Here is a 20,421-nt window from a genome sequence, read left to right as displayed (position 1 = left end):
AAATAATATTAATCCTTTTAGGTGGTTCCCACTCCCAGTATATTAATATATTAGCATAGTTAATCAAAGAATTTTGGCAAACAAACTTTAAAGACTGATCAGTCAATGTTTTGTTTCAAATGATGTTTGACATTATTAGTTTCTAAAGCTTACAGCAGTTTTGAACAGATTCAATTTACTATTAACAGTTTATTTTCAAAATGCAAGTTCAGGAATTAGTTGTCTTTATTTTTCTAAGTTTTACAGCCATCTAAGCATAGAAAACTTAACGATTTCTCTCATTTTAAATGCTAGATTATGAAGTAATGCACCTTGTGGCACAGTTATGCTCCCACTTTGTCAATCTGAGTTTTGAATTACTACTGAAGTTCCAAGCTGTATTTCATCTCCCTGTCACGTATTTCTGCTTTTCTTCAATTTTATCTTTAATTTGCTTTCCCCTGTCCAAGTAATTGCTGCTCTAAAAATGGAGATCATTTTCTTGGTACATCTGGAATTTTATTTTGCTTTAATTTTAACCATTCAGGTCTGTTTTAAAATTTTTATTCTGTATAACACCCTTTTGCAATCTGAAGTCCTATGTTCAGTTAATCTTTCTTTCCGTCTTCCTTTAAGTGAGCTGTTTGTTGATAAGCCCAATCAGTGTAAACACCTAAACACCAAAATAGTGGAACGATCTAGGATATTAAGGTTCTTTTGATAAACAATGCCACAGTTTGTGTTTGGTTCCCTCCAAACAGTGTTTGTTACCTTTTGATTTATTATAGTTTTACCAATGCATTTCTTTGAGTTGCACTTCTAATTAAAGAATTGACAAATGGAGATTTATGCTGTTTGACAGCAGGATGGGATCCACGTTCCCTTTTATAACAGCCAAAGGGGAAAGAAGGGCTTTTCCAGCTTCCAGCAATGTGTTTGTAGTCTTGACCCCTTTCATATGCTGAGAATGTACAGCCAGAAGATAAATAGCACCTCCCTTGTGTTTTCTTGACCTCTGACTGTCCATTCACTTCCCATCTGTTTTTCTGCCCACAAGGAATGGTTGATATAAATCTTTCTTCTCTGGAGATAAATGATGTTCTGGATCTTAAAGGGCATCACATTGGGTGGTTTCCCTTTTTAAAAGCTCACCAGTTTTCCTTTGGGCCACATCTACTTGAAAACTCTACGTTATGAAGTAGGTGTTAGAAGCAGAAAGAAAACCTTGGGTATCTCCGAATTTGTGCATAAGCTTTTATTTTCATAAAGGACTCTTAGTCATCACCAGTAAATAATAAGGTAAAAACAATGACTGCAGATGCTGAAAATCAAATACTGGATTAGTGGTGCTGGAAGAGCACAGCAGTTCAGGCAGCATCCAACGAGCAGCGAAATCAACATTTCGGGCAAAAGCCCTGATGAAGGGCTTTTGCCCGAAACGTTGATTTCGCTGCTCATTGGATGCTGCCTGTACTGCTGTGCTCTTCCAGCACCACTAAACCAGTAAATAATAGCCTTGTTCACTTTCCAATGCAACCATTCGACAAATTTGAGAGGAAGAACTGCTGAGTAAAAGGTGAACATTTTATTTTCTGCACTGAGAGATGTGTGAGCAGTCAGCATTACATGCTGCAGTGCTAAAATATATTGTTCAAAATTCTTTGAAATTTGATGTTAATGAATTATAAATGCAGCATATAATGTTGAACAGAGATGCAAGGTGCAATTCTATTGCTTTGATATTCACTTCCTAAATATTAAGGAAATAAGTATGCATTACCCTTATCACCAAAAATAATCTGCCTAAATATGTTATCCGAGCAATAACTGGGTCCTGAATAGGCACCAAAATAAAGTTTCAAAAATGATATTTAATCAGAATACAAAATGCACTGTGTAACACTGATGCCCGAAACGTCAATTCCCCTGTTCCTTGGATGCTGCCTGACCTGCGCTTTTCCAGCAACACATTTTTCAGCTCTGATCTCCAGAATCTGCAGTCCTCACTTTCTCCTAGTTGATTTTCTCCTACTGCAAATCCTCTTGCAAGGATGCCTTCCTTGAAGAAGCTCTCCTCGTCCCTCTACAAGGATTTCAGTGAGTCCCTCTCTCACTGCACCCCCCAGGTCATCTCCTCTGCCCTGAAGCTCTTCAGCCACGTCCTCAAACAGACTCGCTACCACAGCCACATCTCCTTCCTCAGCACCTGTCTACGGAACCGACTGACCCCGCGTGGACTCTGGACTACGTTCAGACCAATAAAATTTGGACCCAACCAGGACAACCAGTAGGAGTTCGAGGGTTGGTACTGAAGGGCTTCTGCCCGAAACGTCAATTTTCCTGTTCTTTTCCAGCAACACATTTTTCAGCTTTGATGTGATGAGCTGTTTGTTTTAGCTCAGCAGAAAAATCGCTTCAGTAGCCATATGTGAAAAAAAGATACATGTCAAAAGAATTGATTTATTCCTGTCACATAGAAATTAGTTTGTACAAATTTAGATCATGTGATTGGTGTATCTTCCAAGGCTATATGTTTTTGCTTTTTTCAGTTTATCGATGTTTTCGCAGGCTACGTGTATACTTCAGATCAGATGGAATTAGAGGCCTATAAGTCACTTAACCAGAAGAGAAGTTGTATTCTTTGTGCACTTTTATAATATTGTTCCATCACTGAGTGGATAAAGGAGAGCAGTAGATATGTTGTATTTGGACTTTGAGAAGGCATTTACAAGGTATCTCATAGAAGGCTAAACCATAAGAGCCCACAGTGTTAGAGTTTTATATTGGCATCGATAGGGAATTGGTACATGGGCAAGACACAGTAAATGGGGTTAAGGATTCTTTTCAGATTGGTGACATGTGACAGTGGGGTTCCCAAGTACTCCGGAAGAAGCCTCACCAGCATCGTGTATAACCTCAACATAACATCCCACTTCTGAGACTCAAAGTTTTGAGCAATGAAGGCAAGCGTGCTAAATGCTTTCTTCACCAACCTATCTATATGTGATACAAACTTCAAAGAATTATGTACCTGAATCCCTAAGTCTCCCTGTTCTACAACACTACCAAAAGCCCTATTTCTAATTGTCTAAGAACTGCCCTTGTTTGTTTTTTACCAAACTGCAATATGTCACATTTATCCAAATTAAAATCCATCTGCTTCTCTTCAGCCTGTTGACCCAATGGATCAAGATCTCTTTGTAATCTTAGATAACCACTTTCACCGTCGACTATACCACCAGTCTTGGTGTCATTCACAAACCTACTGACTTGAGTATATATATCTTGAGTATTGGTGATATTGGAGAAATTAAAAAGACGTTCTTAGTCTCTTTTTTATAAGGCCAGCTGATATTTTTCTCTGTGGTAAAACTTTTTGTGGCACTGCTGTTATTAATGAATGCCTGTAAGAAGTTGTGATTTGGAGATGCTGGTGTTGGACTGAGGTGTACAAAGTTAAAAGTCACACAACACCCGGTTATAGTCCAGCAGGTTTATTTGGAAACCCTAGCTTTAGGAGCACTGCTCCTTCATCAGGTGGTTGTGGAGAATAAGTTTGTAAAGACACAGAATTTATAGCAAAAGTTTATAGTGTAATGTAACTGAAATTGTATGTTGAAAAAGATTGTTTGTTGAGTCTCACATCTTTTAGAATGGGCATGTTGGTTTCAGTTCTTTCATTTATTGTAACTTTTTTTAAAAAACGTTTTTCGATTTACATCGGAAAAACTGAAACCAACATGCCCATTCTAAAAGATGAGAGACTTAACATACAATGCAGGTCTTTTTCAATGTATAATTTCAGTTACATCACTCTGTAAACTTTTGCTATAAATTCTGTGTCTTACAATCTTATTCTCCACAACCACTGATAACAGAGCAACGCTCCAAAAGCTAGTGCTTCCAAATAGACCTGTTGGACTATAACCTGGTGTTGTGTGATTTTTAACTTTGTAAGAAGTTGCAATTAGAGGGTAATAGAGGAGTTGCATGATCTGCTGTTGAGCTATTTCAACTAAGTCATGGCACCCAACTTAATTGATTTATGAGAACCGAGCTAAAGAATCAGGAACATTGTTTGGGGGGTACCGAGGTTGAAGAAAGTGATAAAGAAACTATGATGAATCAGCAAGTAATGCTGGGTGACATCAAACTTGGATTTTGAAAGCTGAGGATTATAGAAGGTGGTAAAGAAATGGAAGAAGATAACTGCCTTGCAGTGATTATGCTTATATCTTATGTCCTATTCTGAATCTGAAATATTTGGCTCAAAGTTCAGTTAAAACCTCAGTGTTGTCACAAAAATTATTTAATATCATAAAACAAAGAACTGCAGATGCTGAAGATCTGAAACAAGAAGCAAAATTCCTGGAGAAGCTCAACATGTCTGGTAGCATCTATTGGAAAGAAAGCAGAATTAACATTTCAGGTCCAGTGACCCTTCTTCGGTGCCCTGCATTTAATTCTAGGAGGTGGATAAGTCCAACGTTCTAGCCTCCTGCTTGTCTACTTGGGATTCCAGCATCTGCAGACTTTTTTTATCTCTAACTGCATTTAATTCTGTTTTCCTTCCAAAGATGCTGCCAGACCTGCTGAATTCCTCCAGCAATTTCTCTTTTTGTTTCAAATGTACTTAGTGTATTGCCATAAACCCACAGTTGGCACTAATGCACTTCACCTCTAATGTTGTGTGCCACTCCTATTTCAATAATTTAGTTTATCTTTACTGCTTTTACGATAGTGTTTTCTCCAAACAGAGTGGAATATAAAATCTGTAATTGGGTGTTTTTGACATTGTGTAGACTTTATATGGCAAATACACATGCAGCTGGTGAGAAACTGGACTGTTCACTATCAGACCTGACTGTTCTGACAAATATTTTCTCATTAAAGTCATATTATTTAACTTCCATATTAAGCATGTTTCACTGTGTAGCCAATTGGATGCATTCAAATGAAATTTTAGCCTTGAAGAGCAATCTCTGATCAATCCTGATAATTTATAAGTTGCACATGAGCCTTTCTCATTTGGAACAAAATAAACCTTGCAGGTGTTAGGAAATCTCCTTTGTAATAGATGCTCAGCTCATCTCAGTTAAAAGTTAATTTCTAAAATGTTTCAGAAGGAACAATTGGATCTGTTTTCAGGATCATAGAATGGTTCCAGTAGAGAATGAGGCCATTCACCTCATGTCCATGCAGGCCTACAAGTGATTCAGCTCGTATGACTCCCGTGCTTGGGACCCTGCACCCTTTCCTTTTCAAATAATCATTTCCCTTGCATATCTCAGTTGCTTCCTGTCTCCATCACGCTCTTGAACAATGTGTTTCAGATCCTAAATCACACTGTGTGAAAGAGTATTTCCTCATGTCAGTATGGCTTTTTTTTTGCCAATTCCTGAAATCTGTCCACTGAATCTTGAACCTTCAACCAATTACAACAGTTTTATTATGTACATGATGTCTGTCTGCCAAATCTTCCAACATGTCCTGTATTTTAAATAGCAGTCAAGTTTGTCAGGACTGTTTTAAGTATAGTTAGAGATAACTATTTAAGATAACTGTTTAAGAAGGGTGGTAAAAACAAGCCAGGGACCTATAGATGAGTGAGCCTGACGTCGGTGGTGGGCAAATTGTTGGAGGAAATCCTGAGGGACAGGATGTACATGTATTTGGAAAGGCAAGGACTGAGTAGGGTTAGTCAACATAGCTTTGTGTGTGGAAATCATGTCTCTCAAACTTGATTGAGTTTTTTGAAGAAGTAACAAAGAGGGTTGATGAGGGCAGAGTGGTAGATGCAATCTATATGGACTTCAGTCAGGCGTTCGACAAGGTTCCCCATGGGAGACTGATTAGCAAGGTTAGATCGCACGGAATACAGGGAGAACTAGCCATTTGGATACAGAACTAGCTCAAGGGTGGACAACAGAGGGTGGTGGTGGAGGGTTGTTTTTCAGACAGGAGGCCTGTGACCAGTGGAGTGCCACAAGGATAGGTGCTGGGTCCACTACTTTTTGTCATTTACATAAATGATTTGGATGTGAGCATAAGAGGTACAGTTAGTAAGTTTGCAGATGACACCAAAATTGGAGGTGTAGTGAACAACGAAGAAGGTTACCTCATTACACAACAGGATCTTGATCAGATGGGCGAGTGGGCTGAGAAGTGGCAGATGGGGTTTAATTCAGATAAATGCGAAGTGCTGCATTTTGGGAAAGCAAATCTTAGCAGGAATTGTACACTTAATGGTAAGGTCCTGAGGAGTGTTGCTGAACAAAGAGACCTTGGAGTGCAGGTTCATAGCTCCTTGAAAGTGGAGTCGCAGGTAGATAGGATAGTGAAGGAGGAGTTTGGTATGCTTTCCTTTATTGGTCAGAGTATTGAGTACAGGAGTTGGGAGGTCATGTTGCGGCTGTACAGGACGTTGGTTAGGTCACTGTTGGAATATTGCATGCAATTCTGATCTCCTTCCAATCGGAAAGATGTTGTGAAACTTGAAAGGGTTCAGAAAAGATTTACAAGAATGTTGCCAGGGTTGGAGGATTTGAGCTTTAGGGAGACATTGAATAGGCTGGCGCTGTTTTCCCTGGAGTGTTGGAGGTTGAAGGGTGACCTTAGAGAGATTTACAAAATCATGAGGGGCATGGATAGGATCAATAGACAAAGTCTTTTCCCTGGGGTCAGGGAGTCCGGAACTAGAGGGCATAGGTTTAGGGTGAGAAGGGATAGATATAAAAGAGACCCAAGGGGCAACTTTTTTGCACAGAGGGTGGTACATATATGGAATGAGCTGCCAGAGGAAGTGGTAGAGGCTGGTACAATTGCAACATTTCAGAGGCATTTGAATGGGTAAATGAATAGGAAGGGTTTGGAGGGATATGGGCCGGGTGCTGGCAGGTGGGACTAGATTGGGTTGGGATACCTTGTCGGCATAGACTGGTTGGACCGAAGGATCTGTTTCCATGTTGTACATCTCTATGACTCTATATGAACAAAGATTATCACAGGTTTGTTTCTGGAAGGGATGGTACAGTTACAGGTAAAGTTAGTGCACTAATCGGTGTCTGACTTGCAACCTAATCCTGTAATGTGAATGCCATACTGGGAATACTAGCCATTTGGATACAGAACTAGCTCAAAGGTTGAAGACAGAGGGTGGTGGTGGACAGTTGCTTTTCAGACTGGAGGTCTGTGACCAGTGGTGTGACACAAGGATCGGTGCTGGGTCCAATGCTTTTCCTCATTTATACAAATGATCTGTATGTAAACGTCGGATGTAAATATAGGATGTACGGTTAGTAGGTTTGCAGATGATGCCAACATTAGGGGTATAATGGATAGCAAAGAGGATTACCTCAGAGTACAATGCGATCTTGATCAGATGGGCAAGTGGGCCGAGGAGTGGCAGATGGAGTTAAGTTTAGTTAAATGTGAGGTGCTGCATTTTGGAAGGACAGATTAGTGCAGAACTTGTACACTTAATGTCCTGGGGAGTGTTGCTGAACAAAGACCTTGGAATGCAGGTTCATAGTTCCTTGAAAGTTGAGTCACAGGTAGGTAGGATAGTAAAGAAGGTATGCTTGCCTTTATTGGTCAGTGCATTGAGTACAGGAGTTGAGCAGTCATGATACAGCTGTACAGGATATTGGCTAAGCTAGTGTTGGAATACTATTGGAAGGATGTTGTGAAGCTTGAAAAGTTTCAAAAAAGATTTACAAGGATGTTGCCAGGGTTGGAGGGTTTCGACTGTTGGCAGAGACTGAATAGGCTGGGGCAATTTTCACTGGAGTGTCAGAGGCTGAGGGTGACCTTATAGAGGTTTATAGAATCATGAGGGGCATGGATAGGATAAATAGATGAAGTCCTTTCCCTGGGGTGGGGAAATCCAAAGCGAGAGGGCAACGGTTTAGGGTGATGGGGGAAAGGTATAAACAGGACTTAAGGGGCCCGTTTATCATGCAGATGCTGCTGTATGCATGAAATGAGCTGCCCCAGGAAGTGGTGGAGGCTGGTACAATTACAACATCTAACAGGTATCTGGATGGATATTCGAATAATAAGGATTTAGAGGGATATGGGCTAAATGCTAACGCATGGGATTAATAGTGGGCAGCACGGTGGCACAGTGGTTAGCACTGCTGCCTCACAGCGCCAGAGACCCAGGTTCAATTCCCATCTCAGGCGACTGACTGTGTGGAGTTTGCACATTCTCCCTGTGTCTGCGTGGGTTTCCTCTGGGTGCTCTGGGTTTCCTCCCACAGTCCAAAGATGTGCACGTTAGGTGAATTGGCCATGCTAAATTGCCCATAGTGTGAGGTGAAGGGATAAATGTAGGGGTATGAGTGAGTTGCGCTTCGGCGGGTCAGTGTGGACTTGTTGGGCCGAAGGGCCTGTTTCCACACTAAGTAATCTAAACTTATAGGATAATCTGGTCAGCATGGATGACTTGGACCAAAGGGACTGTTTCTGTGCTGTATATCTCTATGACTATGTGACTATAGCTGTCTTTCAAATTGAGACAGTGTGCACTCAACTACATTTGCAAATGCTGAAATATTTTTAGTACCTGCTGTACCATTGCAATTTCTTTCAATTACGTTGAGTAATAGTAGTCTCTACAAGCAAATGTAGGCTAACAAAGATTGGCTGTTACCATTTGGACTAACATACTAGTTGTGAAACTAGTGAAAGTTTTGAGGCCATTTAAAATTATTTGACACTCCGCAATCTATGCAAAAGAACCTTAATTCAATATTGACTAAATTTTCTGACAAGCTTTTATCAAAATTACACTGTTCCAGGGAAAGTTTAAGAACCTGTCAGTAGTTTGTAACAGTGGAAAGTTACTTGCCTTTAATGCTAAGTTTCAAGGCTGCTCAATATTTTGTCCTTTTTCTTAGTCATAGAGATGTACAGCGCAGAAACAGACCCTTTGATCCAGCCTGTCCATGCCGACCAGATATCCTAACCCAATCTAGTCCCACCTGCCAGCACCCACCAAACGCTTCCTATTCATATACCCATCCAAATGCCTTTTAAATGTTGCAATTGTACCAGCCTTCACCACTTCCTCTGGCAGCTTATTTCATACCTGTACCACCCTCTGCGTAAAAAGTTGCCCCTGAGGTCTCTTTTATATCTTTCCCCTCTCAGTCTAAACCTATGCCCTCTAGTTCTGGACTCCCCCACCCCAGAAAGAAGTCTTTGTCTATTTATCCTATCCATGCCCCTCATGATGTTATAAGCCTCTATAAGCTCACCCCGCAGCCTCCGACACTCCAGGGAAAACAGCCCCAGCCTGTTCAGCCTCTCCCTATAGCTCAAATCCTCCAACCCTGGCAACATCCTCGTAAATCTTTTCTGAACCCTTTCAAGTTTCACAACATCCTTCCGATAGGAAGAAGGCCAGAATTGCACGCAGTAGTGGCCTAACCAATGTCCTGTACAGCCGCAACATGATCTCCCAACTCCTGTACTCAACACAGCAAAGCATACCAAATGCCGCCTTCACTATCCTATCTACCTGTGACTCCACTTTCAAGGACTTATGAACCTGCACTCCAAGGTCTCCGTTCAGCAACACTCCCTATGACTTTACCATTAAGTGTATAAGTCCTGTTAAGATTTACTTTCCCAAAATGCAGCACCTCGCATTTGTCTGAATTAAACTCCATCTGCCACTTCTCAGCCCATTGGCCCATCTGATCAAGATCCTGTTGTAATCTGAGGTAACCTTCTTCGCTGTCCACTATACCTCCAATTTTGGTGTCATCTGCAAACTTACTAACTGTACCTCTTATGCTCACATGCAAATCATTTATGTAAATGACAAAAAGTAGAGGGCCCAGCACCGATCCTTGTGGCACTCCACTGGTCACAGTCCTCTAGTCTGAAAAACAACCCTCCACCACCACCCTCTGTCTTCCACTTTTGAGCCAGTTCTGTCTCCAAATGGCTAGTGTTCCCTGTATTCTGTGAGATTTAACCTTGCTAACCAGTCTTTTTTAATTCTGTGACTGAAGGTTGGTCCTCATCAATAATTTGTGTAACCACACCTAAATACTATGATTATTTTTCTGAGAGGAGGATCAGGCAGACACTGAGTTGACCTCAACTAGCCAAGATTTAAACCTGATGCTGTTAGTATTTATCAGATCCACATGCTAGACATCTAGCTAACTGAGCCATCTTGTCCTCTGATTTAGAAACTATTGTGATTTATTGTGATAGTTTTTTAAAAATGCTGACAATGGAAAGCTATCCTTTATTATGAGAGGAATTGAACATAAAAGTAAGGATGTTATGTTTCAACTATACAAGCCATTGGTTAGACCACATCTTGAATACTGTTGCAGTTTTGATCTCCTTATTTAAGGAAAGACATAAATTCATTGGAGGTAGGTTATTAGAGATAGTTAATTAGATTGATACCTGGAATGAATGGGTTGTCTTTTGAGGAAAGGTTGGACAGTCAGGGCTTGTATCCACTGGAGTTTAGAAATAGATGTGGGAAGGATGCTTCCTGTTGCAGATCAGTTCCGAACTAACAGTTTTAAAATTAGGGGTCATCTTTTGGGACAGTGATGATAACTGTTTTTTTCCCTGAGAAGGTCCTGTTTATTTGGAACTCTCTGGCTATTTAGGCAGGATTATTAAATATTTTTAAGGGCAAGATATATTTTTGATAGCAAGAGAATCAACTGCTATTGAAATTAATCAGGAGTGTTGAATTCAAGACACAAGCAAGTTGTCTTATTGAATAATGGAGCAGGCTTGAGGGGTAAAATGGCATAATGCTATTTTGTAGAAGAAGCTGAGAATGTTAAAATGAGGACTTAAAATAGGTTTTCTAACCTGGAACCATAAACCATACTAGAATAGAGACCAGATTAGATAATTGAACACTGCATCAAGCAATTTAAAGGCAGCTTATAGCGTTTTTTTATTTGAGCCAAATCTATGTTCAGAAGAAAATCTAACTCTTTAAGTGCGCAAAATTGTGTACATTACAATTCCCTAAAGTTTCCTATCTCTATTAAACAAGAACATATTAATTCTTGCAAATTAACTGAATATGTTAATAGTTTTTTTTTAATTCTCCAATTGAATAATATTTGGGACATATTGATATACAAAGTTGTTGTAAAAAAGTAAATTCTAACAACAAGAATATACTCAGCAAAAAAACTCTCATAAGTATTTACATACCTTAACTTGGTATCAGATAAATTCAGATTTTAATAATTATAGAGTAAATGAAATACAAGGGTGAGAACAAGTAAATTCAACTTTAATAGCCATTACTCTTTAAATGAAAGCTGAAAAGAGATCAAAATCCAAAGGTTTTCAGACAAAGTAAAGATTAATACAATCGCAGCAAACTGGAAGAGAATAGCAGAATGAGAAACTTGAAGAAAGATGGAGATACAACTAAAATGAATGTTGAGATTCTAAGCCGGAAGAAGGTGATCTGATATTTCAGGAGTAAATTTCTGACCCCATGACTTAATCATGATCTTGATAATTTTGTGTTCCCAAATTTCTAATTCACCACCCTGGTTTCCAGTAGAAACATAACATTGGAACGTTGCTCCTACTGTTTTTGAAATGTGTGTGAATAATTTAGAACAATGTACAAGGCCAGAAAATAAAAATGTCAACAAGACAGTGGAAGAGAAAGTTGAAGTAGATCATTGTAGAGGGGTTATCATCAGTCTGGTAAACAATGAAATAGTGAAAGGAGCTAGTATGTCAATAATTTATTTTTTCATAAATTTCATCACTAGCTCATCTTGTATTTGTATAGCTGTAAACTAGACTTGTATTTTTTAAAGTATATGTTAATCTTTATATATTTATGCCAATGTATGAAAGTACATTTTAGCTTTTATCATTTTGTTCCTTTTGAGAGTAGTCATCAACCTGTTCATTGTATTATAGTTTAACGCTGCCAAAGGTATTTCCTAACTCTAATTACAGACAACATAGATACTTTCCAATCACCTTGTGTCATGCATCAGAAGACCAGAGATGACATACAATTTAGTTGCATATGGAGATGAGAATACCACTGAATCAGATTCTCTCAATATATGAAAGCAGTCATGTGCACAATATGCATGAAGGGGATTCTGTTATATGGGTGAGAGGATTATGAGAATATTCATGGCAAGATCAGAAAAATAATGAATTAAGGCGTGGAATAGCTCATCTCTTAAGCAAACACACTTCAAAAGACTGCCAGAATAGTATTAAGGAAAGTAGGGTCAAGGGTTAGTTAGGAGTTTGTATGGATCATAGTTTAATGTTTGGACATTTGAAGGTTGTTATGAACCTTCATTTGTTGCCTTGATACAAAGTGCCTTCAAGTTTTCTCAAACACTTCTTTGTAAATTTATAACAGTTTGGCTTGCTTCATTTGCAAAAATGATATAATAATAATAATCAGTATTTTTTCAGAAGCTCTCATTTTAAGCTAATAATCTTGGTTCCACATGCAGGTCACAATTCAGCTTGACATCAGATTTGGGAACAAAATATATATGATTAAAGCATAGAGTGTGATATTCAGAAAAGTATTTTAAAACTGTCCATGCTGCGAAATTTGTAACCCATATAAGTAAAAATTGAATTCTAAACGGCAATAAGCTAAATTAATTCATTGGAAAATTTAAACCATTATATGAACAGTTCAAATTTTGAAATTTAATTGATGAGAAAATGATAAGAATTAAGCCATCATTGGTTTGAATTATTTTAATTTTAAACTAATTAGGAACAAGTTGATCAGTCTGTTCAAACTTTATTTTGTGTACTACTCGAGGCAGCTATGGACATAATCTCTAGTTTAATTTGTGATTCTGTGAAAATGCCAGATGGCATTGTTATTTCAGCTGTGTAAAATGGATGTGGGCTATAGCAAGTGGCAACAATGGCATGTGCATTGAATGAGTTAATGCTTGGAGTGTACAAGATACATTTCAGGATCTGACCAAAGAACCATGCAGCTTGTCAAAGACCTTCAAGTGGAATGTAAATAACCTTTCCAGCCCGCAGAATCTAAAATCTTTACATGTTCTCACTATGTAAAGTACACAAAGCATTCCTATTAGCTTAAACTGCAGAAATATCTGTAATCAATTGAACTTAATCATGACACAACTTTTTTATTTCATGCATTTTAAATAAAACAAAAAAAAAGAAACCGACTTTCTACTTGACACGTGCTTGATAACCTGGCTCAAATAATTATTATTTAATGACACTATCAAGCAATTTGTTTTGATAAATGTCTGATTCCAAATTTAAGAAAAGCAGTGTTTAAATGACCTGTTTGTGGAATTGTTTATAAGAAATTTAAGTGCGTTTGGTTTTAATTACAAGATGGTAGTGCTAAAATACTAGTGAAATAAATTTTGGTGACAGCATTATCGGTTACCAAATCTTCATAGGTTTTATTGGATGGTTAATTTTAAAAATGAATGAGAAATTATAATTTATTTAAGGAAAGGAGGAATTTGTCTCTCAAAGTTAATCTGCAATGTTTGCATCCTGTTGAATTTCATTAAATTATGGATCTGTGCATACTTAAGTGCTGAACCAGATTTTGCCATCCAAGCAAATAGCAACGAGACAACCGAAAGAAGGTAGACCCAACTAATAGGAGAAAATGAGGACTGCAGATACTGGAGATCAGAGCTTAAAAATGTGTTGCTGGAAAAGCGCAACAGGTCAGGCAGCACCAAAGGAACAGGAGAATGGACGTTTCGGGCATAAGCCCTTCTTCAGGGATTAGACCCAACTAATACACTAGTTTGTTCAGTTAGGCAGTGATCTCCCAATTCAGAGTCTCCACAGTTGCAATAGGATTCTCTCAATTTCGGGGACTTATGAATTTGGTACAGCTGGAATACAGTTCTCAATAAAATATAATCAAATGTTACATAATGGATAAAAGATTCTGCTGTCGTTAAATTTCCTTTCAGATACTAAAAAGCATCAATGTCATTTAATTTGGCTTTGTGTCTTGAGAAATGATTGAAGGTTAGATTGTTGATCCAAATTTCACAGACATATGGCCATCAAAAAAATAGGGCATACAGTTCTAAAGGAAATGCAGGAGGAAGGGTCTGGGTGTATATGTGCACAGATCATTGAAGGTGGCAGGACAGGTGGAGAGCACAGTAAATAAAGCATTCAGTGATCTTGGTTTTATTAGTGGGTGTATAGAGTACAAGTGCAAGAAGATGTTGTTGAATGTGTACAAGATACTTGTTAGACATCAGCTGAAGCATTGTGTATAGTTGTGAGGATCATATTATAGGAAAGGTGTGAATGCATTGGAAAGTCTGAAGAGGTGATTTACTAGAATGGTTCCAGGAATGAGAAATTTGTCCGAGAGAAAAAGGTTGAAGGGCAATCTGACAGAAGTAGTCAAAATCATGAGCAAGCTGAACAGAGTCTCTCGGGCAATAGGGCATTTCAGCTTGCTAAAGAAAAGAGAACAAGAGAACGTAGATATAAAGCGATGTGCAAACAAAGCAGAGGTGATATAAGAATTCTCACAGCGGGCTTTTAAGGTATAAAATGCATTGCCTGGAAATGTGGTGGAGGGAGTTCAATCCAGGGATTCAAAAGAGCACTAGACTTTTTTTTGGAGAGTAACGGCATGAAAGAGATATGTGGAAAAGATGGGAGATTGGCATCAGGTAATAGAACTGGACTAGATAATAGTCGAGAGTGTGGTGCTGGAAAAGCACAGCAGGTCAGGCTGCATCTGAGGAGCAGGAGAATCGACATTTCAGACAAGAGCCCTTCATCAGGAAAGATAATAGAGCCGGTGAATTTACAATGGGCCGAATGGCCTCCTTCTGTATTGGAATCAACCTTGGATAATCTAAAACTTGGTCCCAGTTTGCTTCATCCTAAGCTCTTGGGAGAAGTGGCAATTTAAATTGTTAATGCATTGGTTCTAATTTTCCAAAATTCCTTAGATTTAGGGAAAGTTCTCTGAGATTAGAAACAGTGAATGTAACTCCTTTTCAAAAGGAATGGGCACAGAAAACAGGAAACCACAGGCTAGTTAGCTTAAAATCTGTCGTAAGGAAAATGTTTAAAGCTACTATTATAGACTTTATAAACTGGGCTCTTCGATAACTTCGAAGTAATCCAGCAAACTAATCACAACATAGTATTGTGAAAGGAAGATCATGATAAAGGAGAACTGATGTCTTTAGATTTCCAGTAGGCATTTGATAAGGTGCTACATGCATCTAAGGTTCTTGCTGAAATTAAAAGCTCATGTTGTAGAGGGTAACATATTGACATGGATTGAAGACCAGCTAACTAACGGAAAACCGAATGAGCATAAATTGGGTCTTTTTCTGTTTGGTAAGCTGTAACGAGTGGGGTGCCACAGAGATCACTTTTTACAGTTCCAAAACGTTGACTCTCGTGCTCCTCGGATGCTGCTTGACCTGCTGTGCTTTTCCAGCCCCACACTTTTCAACTTGATGAGTTGATCAATGGTTTGGTTGTCAAATTTGCTGAAACCAAGACAAATAGAAAAATAAGTTGAGTGGAGACATGAGGCTACAAAGAGATAGTAGGGTGAGGTGAATGGACAAAGATCTGGAGTATAATGTGGGGTAATGTGAAATATGTTTATTTTGGTATATAGATTTTTTAAAAGTGCATTACCTAAATAGATATTGAGATGCAGAGAGATGTAGGTGCCTTTGTGCATGAATCATAAAAAGCTAGGATGTAGGTACAGCCAGTAATTAGAAGGGTTAATTCAATGTTACTACTTATTGCGAAGGGAATTTAATAAAAAAGTAGGAAGGCAATGTTTCAATCATACAATGCATGAGAGAGACCATATCTGAAGTAATGTATACAGTGTTGGTCTCCTTCTGTAAAGAATGATGTAAATGTATTGGAAGCAACTCAACAAATTTATGGCTGGTTTGGATTGCGGTGTGATGCACAGTAATGCCAATAGCATAGGTTCAATTCCTGCACTAGTTGAGGTTACCATTAAGGACTCTCCATCTTAACCTCTCCCTTCACATGAGGCATGATTACCCTCAGGCTAAACTGCCACCAGTCATGCCTTGCTAATGAGAAAACAGCCCTATGGTCCGATAGCACTGTGGCACCTTTACTAGACTAATGCCCGAACTGGATAGGTTGTCTTATGTGGAAGGTTAGATAGGCTAAATTAGATAAATAAGTGGCAACTTGTTTGAAACATGAGTCTCTGAGAGGTCTGGATATATGGATGTGGAAAGGTTGTTTCCTCTTGTGGGAGAATCTAGAACTAGGTGTTATAGTAGCGAAATAAAGGGTGGCACATTAAAAACAGAGGAAGAGAATTGTTTCCCACAGGATCAAGAATCTTTGAACAGTCTTCCTCAAATTGTGACGGAAAGCATCATTTTTAAGGCAGAGGTAGATAGATCCTTGATTAACAAGAGCGTGAAAGGTTATTGGGGTAGTTAGGAATGTGCAATAATCAGAAAAGCCTTGATCTATTGAATGACAGAGCAGGGTGGAGGGGGATATTCATGTTCCTAATTTGTACATTCACTCAAATTTTAGTTAAATCAACCAAGCTTTGACCTGCTGACCAATGTGGCAAATATTAAATACAGATTAAACTTTACAGCATATTTAATGTAAGTAAGGTAAGCATATTATGTCTCAAAACTTAGCTGTAAGTCTGTGAGAGGCAAAACCCTTCATTACTTTTTTCCATCATTTCCTGTATTGATTTTAATATTATTATTATTTATCATTAACGTTTGAATAGAGTGAAGTAATTGTCAAACTTTTTTATATTTCAGAAAGAGTTCGTGAGATTCAAGAAAAGTTAGAAGCATTCATTGAAGCTCTACATCAAGAAAAATAGCAATGTCTTTGTATGTATGTGTCTCATCAACTAAACATGGATTTAGCTTAAATTTATCAAACGTTATTTACAGAAACATTTTAGGAGCATCCCTGATATCTAAAGAAATACCCCAGTGGCTAAACCATACTGTCAAAAAGAAGGCCCTACCTGGATCCCTACAGGAGGAATGAGCACCACAATGAGGCTTCTGTCATGGCAAATTATTAACCATACTTTTTTCTCCTAAGCACTACCCGCTGATCATTTTTGGAAGTGTATAGGTGTGTTCACTGGGTGAGCATCAGCTTGTTGGCCTGACCCTTCCACCTCCCCAGAATTCTTTGTGCATGACTCTACTGCATAATTCCATCCAACAAAGAGTCAACACTCTCGGGAAAGGGCAGGCATACTTAGAAGAAAAATGGTTGAGGAAACTTTGATTTAAATGATTCACAAATGTATTAATTTCTTCGTGATTTGGGTAAGAATTCTGTGATGCAAATATTTTCTAAATACCATCTTGTATAATGCATGCTCCAAATCAACACAGAATTCTAGCTTCAGCTGCATTTGTGGCTAAGTTGAGAATCCCAGAGCAGCTGCTTCTGATGGTCACTTTCAGTTTTCCTTTAAGAATGATTAGTAATGGTACATAAGTCTCACCTTTCGCCTGTTACGAGACATGATAGCTTTAAAATGCAGCCAAGACATATTGTGATTTGTAACATTTTGGAATTGTGTCAAGAGCTTTTACACGAATGCCATGACAACATGACTCCAACTGTACCAATTGTACATGCACAGATGAATCATGGCAACTATCTTTAATGGCAGCACCTTATCTCCTATATAGGGAACACAATGTTTAATGTTAGCATCAGTGAGCTAAGGGTTTGATACAATTTTAATTACAGCTATGATTAAGGTAAACACGTTTCTCCTTCCTCCTATCTCCCCTTGTTTCGATCAGCTGTCTCTTCTCCTTTCATGAAATGTTGTAATGACTTTTTGTTGTTGCATGGATGCCATACACCTTTTGGCGCTTTGATCATTCTTCTTGTGTGAACCTAAACTGGCAGGCTTTAATTGCAGGGGAACAATGGAGTTGGATTTATACTTCCTTGGTGTCTACACTTTCAGTAGTGATCAAGAGTATAAACCTAGCTAATTTCTTCCCTCCCATGAACCAAATTTCTGAATGCAGTTGTGATAACCAGCAGTGGTGATGAGGTTTAGATGAGGTAATTTAGAATGGACTGGGATCCAAAATGGATCTTACCCACAGCCTTAAACAGCAGAGCCACTGAGGAAACTAAAGCTGTTTTTAAATGTGTTCGTGGAATGCAATTAACTTGTTATTTCCTCATGATAAACTGTACTCCTGACAAGTCTCTGATTATTGTCAGCGCACTTCATCTATATTCATATCACAGATACAGCTTGTTAGCATAACCATAAATGCATAGTATTCCAGAGCACAGGTGTACATTGTAAAGGAGTTATGATTTGTAAGTTGGAAGTTAAGAATATGATATGGTAAAAGAAATCTTCCAGTGTTGTAATTTCAAAATAGAAGCTCACATTGAATGTTATTATCAGATTAGTTGTTTTTATTGACCATGTTTTCGACTACTTTGATCTGGAAAATATATCTTTTGTTGCCTTGCAGTTAAATATTCTGTTATATCTGTTTGTGAATAATATGATTATTAATTTCCTATTGCTTTTTCATAAAGAATAAATGTAAAATTATTTCAGAAAAAGTTTGTTTTAAAGCCAGTCTCTACTTACGAATAAATGTTCTGTTAGTAGTTTCAAAATCTTGAACTTTTTCTGCACTTATGGAACCATTTTAAGGAATTTGTTTTCTCAATTAAAACTTGAATTGATGTAATTTAATTTTTTTTCCTTCGTATGAATTAGTTCAGCCCCTGACATGGAGCTTTGTGTCATGAGATGTTGCTTGAATCAGGAACCACTCACTATCTGAAGGGCTACAGAGAGACTCAAAAGTACGATTAAGCACACTTCTGAAGACATCACTTCACAAATTGTGTATATTAAAACTGGAAGCGCATTTAGGTTCTCCATATATTCTACTCTCTGAGTGGAGAATTCATGAGCAATGTTTTACTTGCATTTTTACAACAACTCTGATTACAAAAGCTTCAGCCTATCACGTTTTCTATTGTAACATGCAGTCTCCTGAAACACATTAAAATGTTGATTGTTTAAGTGCCCAAAAGAAAATTAAGCATTGCTGTGTAAGTGAAAGCTGATGAACTGATTTTGTCAAATGTAACATTTTTTTGTGCAAATATTTTAATTGTTTCTCTCCTATCCAGCTCAATAAGAAATAACGAATAGCTGTCTAAAATTGCATTCATTGGGAATTATATAGTCTACTTCTGTCATCCACTTCAAAGGTGCACTGGCTCCCATTTATTCATTCAGAAGAAAGAAACTGCATCTCTGTAATCCTCAGGAGAGAAATAAAATGCAAAATTAAAGTTCGTGTCAGAAAAATTTTGTCTGGAGTAAAATGAAAGTCATATCCAGTGTGGTTTCCATTTGGATCCTTCGATATTGGTTCTGTAGTTGTGCAGTAGAATCCTCAGAATTTATGCGAATGCTTATATAAATGAAAAAAGATTATCATAGTTTGTGAATTTTCTTTGCAAGTGTCCAAGTCATGCTTAATGTAATTAGTGAGGAGTCATGTATTTATTGAATGCCGTTATATTTAAATAAAACGGAGTACATTTTTGGAAACAAGAGAGTGCTTACTTCTGAAATATTTGGTGTGTCATGCAACTGAACCTGGCTCCAAAATGTTATTTTTACAGTTCTGGGCCTTTGCAAATTCTGATGAATGTTGGTTCTTAACTATTCTGAAATAACTGAGCAAATGGGATCAAACTATTGCAAAAATCTATACTGGGAATTAAAATGGATGACCAATGGCGTTGACATAGACACTTGACATAACAAAGGCTCAAGCATACCAGTCAACCCTGTAAAGTCGTCTTCATGAACATCTGAGGACTTGCACCAAAATTGGGAGTGCTGTCAGATAGGCTAGTCAAATAGCCTGACACAGTCATTCTCTCATAATGTTACCTTTTCAAATGATGCAATGTTTTCCATGCTTTGCACACTCAACTTGTTTGTATATTAAAAACACTTTATCCAAGTGCTCTTTTCAGTAAAGCAGACAATGCGATGCAGAATGTGGTTTGCGGTTCAACTGTATTCTGTTAACGAGATTTTCCTTGATAAAACACCATGTGAGCATTTTCCAAATTCTTACAAATTTACACTCTATCTAGTTCTGTTTGTCGCAGAAAGAATATTACCTACGGTGATCCACATGTTTGACCTGGGAGATTGGAATTTCCTTCCTTTCTGATGTAGGGCTGGCTCGCTTCCATAAAAGTGGGGTTCACAGGGTAGACCTCCTCCTGCATTGGTGCACGGTCTTCTGTCATGGGTCTTGCTGCATGTCCTCATTGCCAGGTGTGTCCAAGTATTATTCTCCCCCTGCCCCA

At 38.2% G+C, this 20,421-nt stretch overlaps 1 protein-coding gene across 7 annotated transcripts in view; it reads left to right on the top strand.

Annotated features, from left to right (window-relative positions):
• Nucleotides 1–19,648, top strand: part of opa1 (OPA1 mitochondrial dynamin like GTPase) — a 130,048-nt gene extending 110,400 nt beyond the window's left edge. For 5 of the 7 annotated variants that reach the window (XM_072572547.1, XM_072572541.1, XM_072572548.1 and 2 more), the window contains one exon: nt 16,827–19,648. In XM_072572547.1, coding sequence (XP_072428648.1) covers nt 16,827–16,891 — 65 coding nt within the window. In that variant the 3' untranslated portion in view covers nt 16,892–19,648. The remainder of the gene's footprint in view (nt 1–16,826) is intronic. The other 2 variants (XM_072572544.1, XM_072572543.1) reach the window with 2 other exon arrangements.
• The last annotated feature ends 773 nt before the right edge of the window (nt 19,649–20,421 follow it).

This window comes from Chiloscyllium punctatum, chromosome 6 (genome assembly GCF_047496795.1).
Source record: "Chiloscyllium punctatum isolate Juve2018m chromosome 6, sChiPun1.3, whole genome shotgun sequence".
Classification (NCBI taxonomy): domain Eukaryota; kingdom Metazoa; phylum Chordata; class Chondrichthyes; order Orectolobiformes; family Hemiscylliidae; genus Chiloscyllium; species Chiloscyllium punctatum.
The sequence above is the reverse complement of the archived record's forward strand: the minus strand, read 5'-3'. Positions and strand labels throughout refer to the sequence as shown.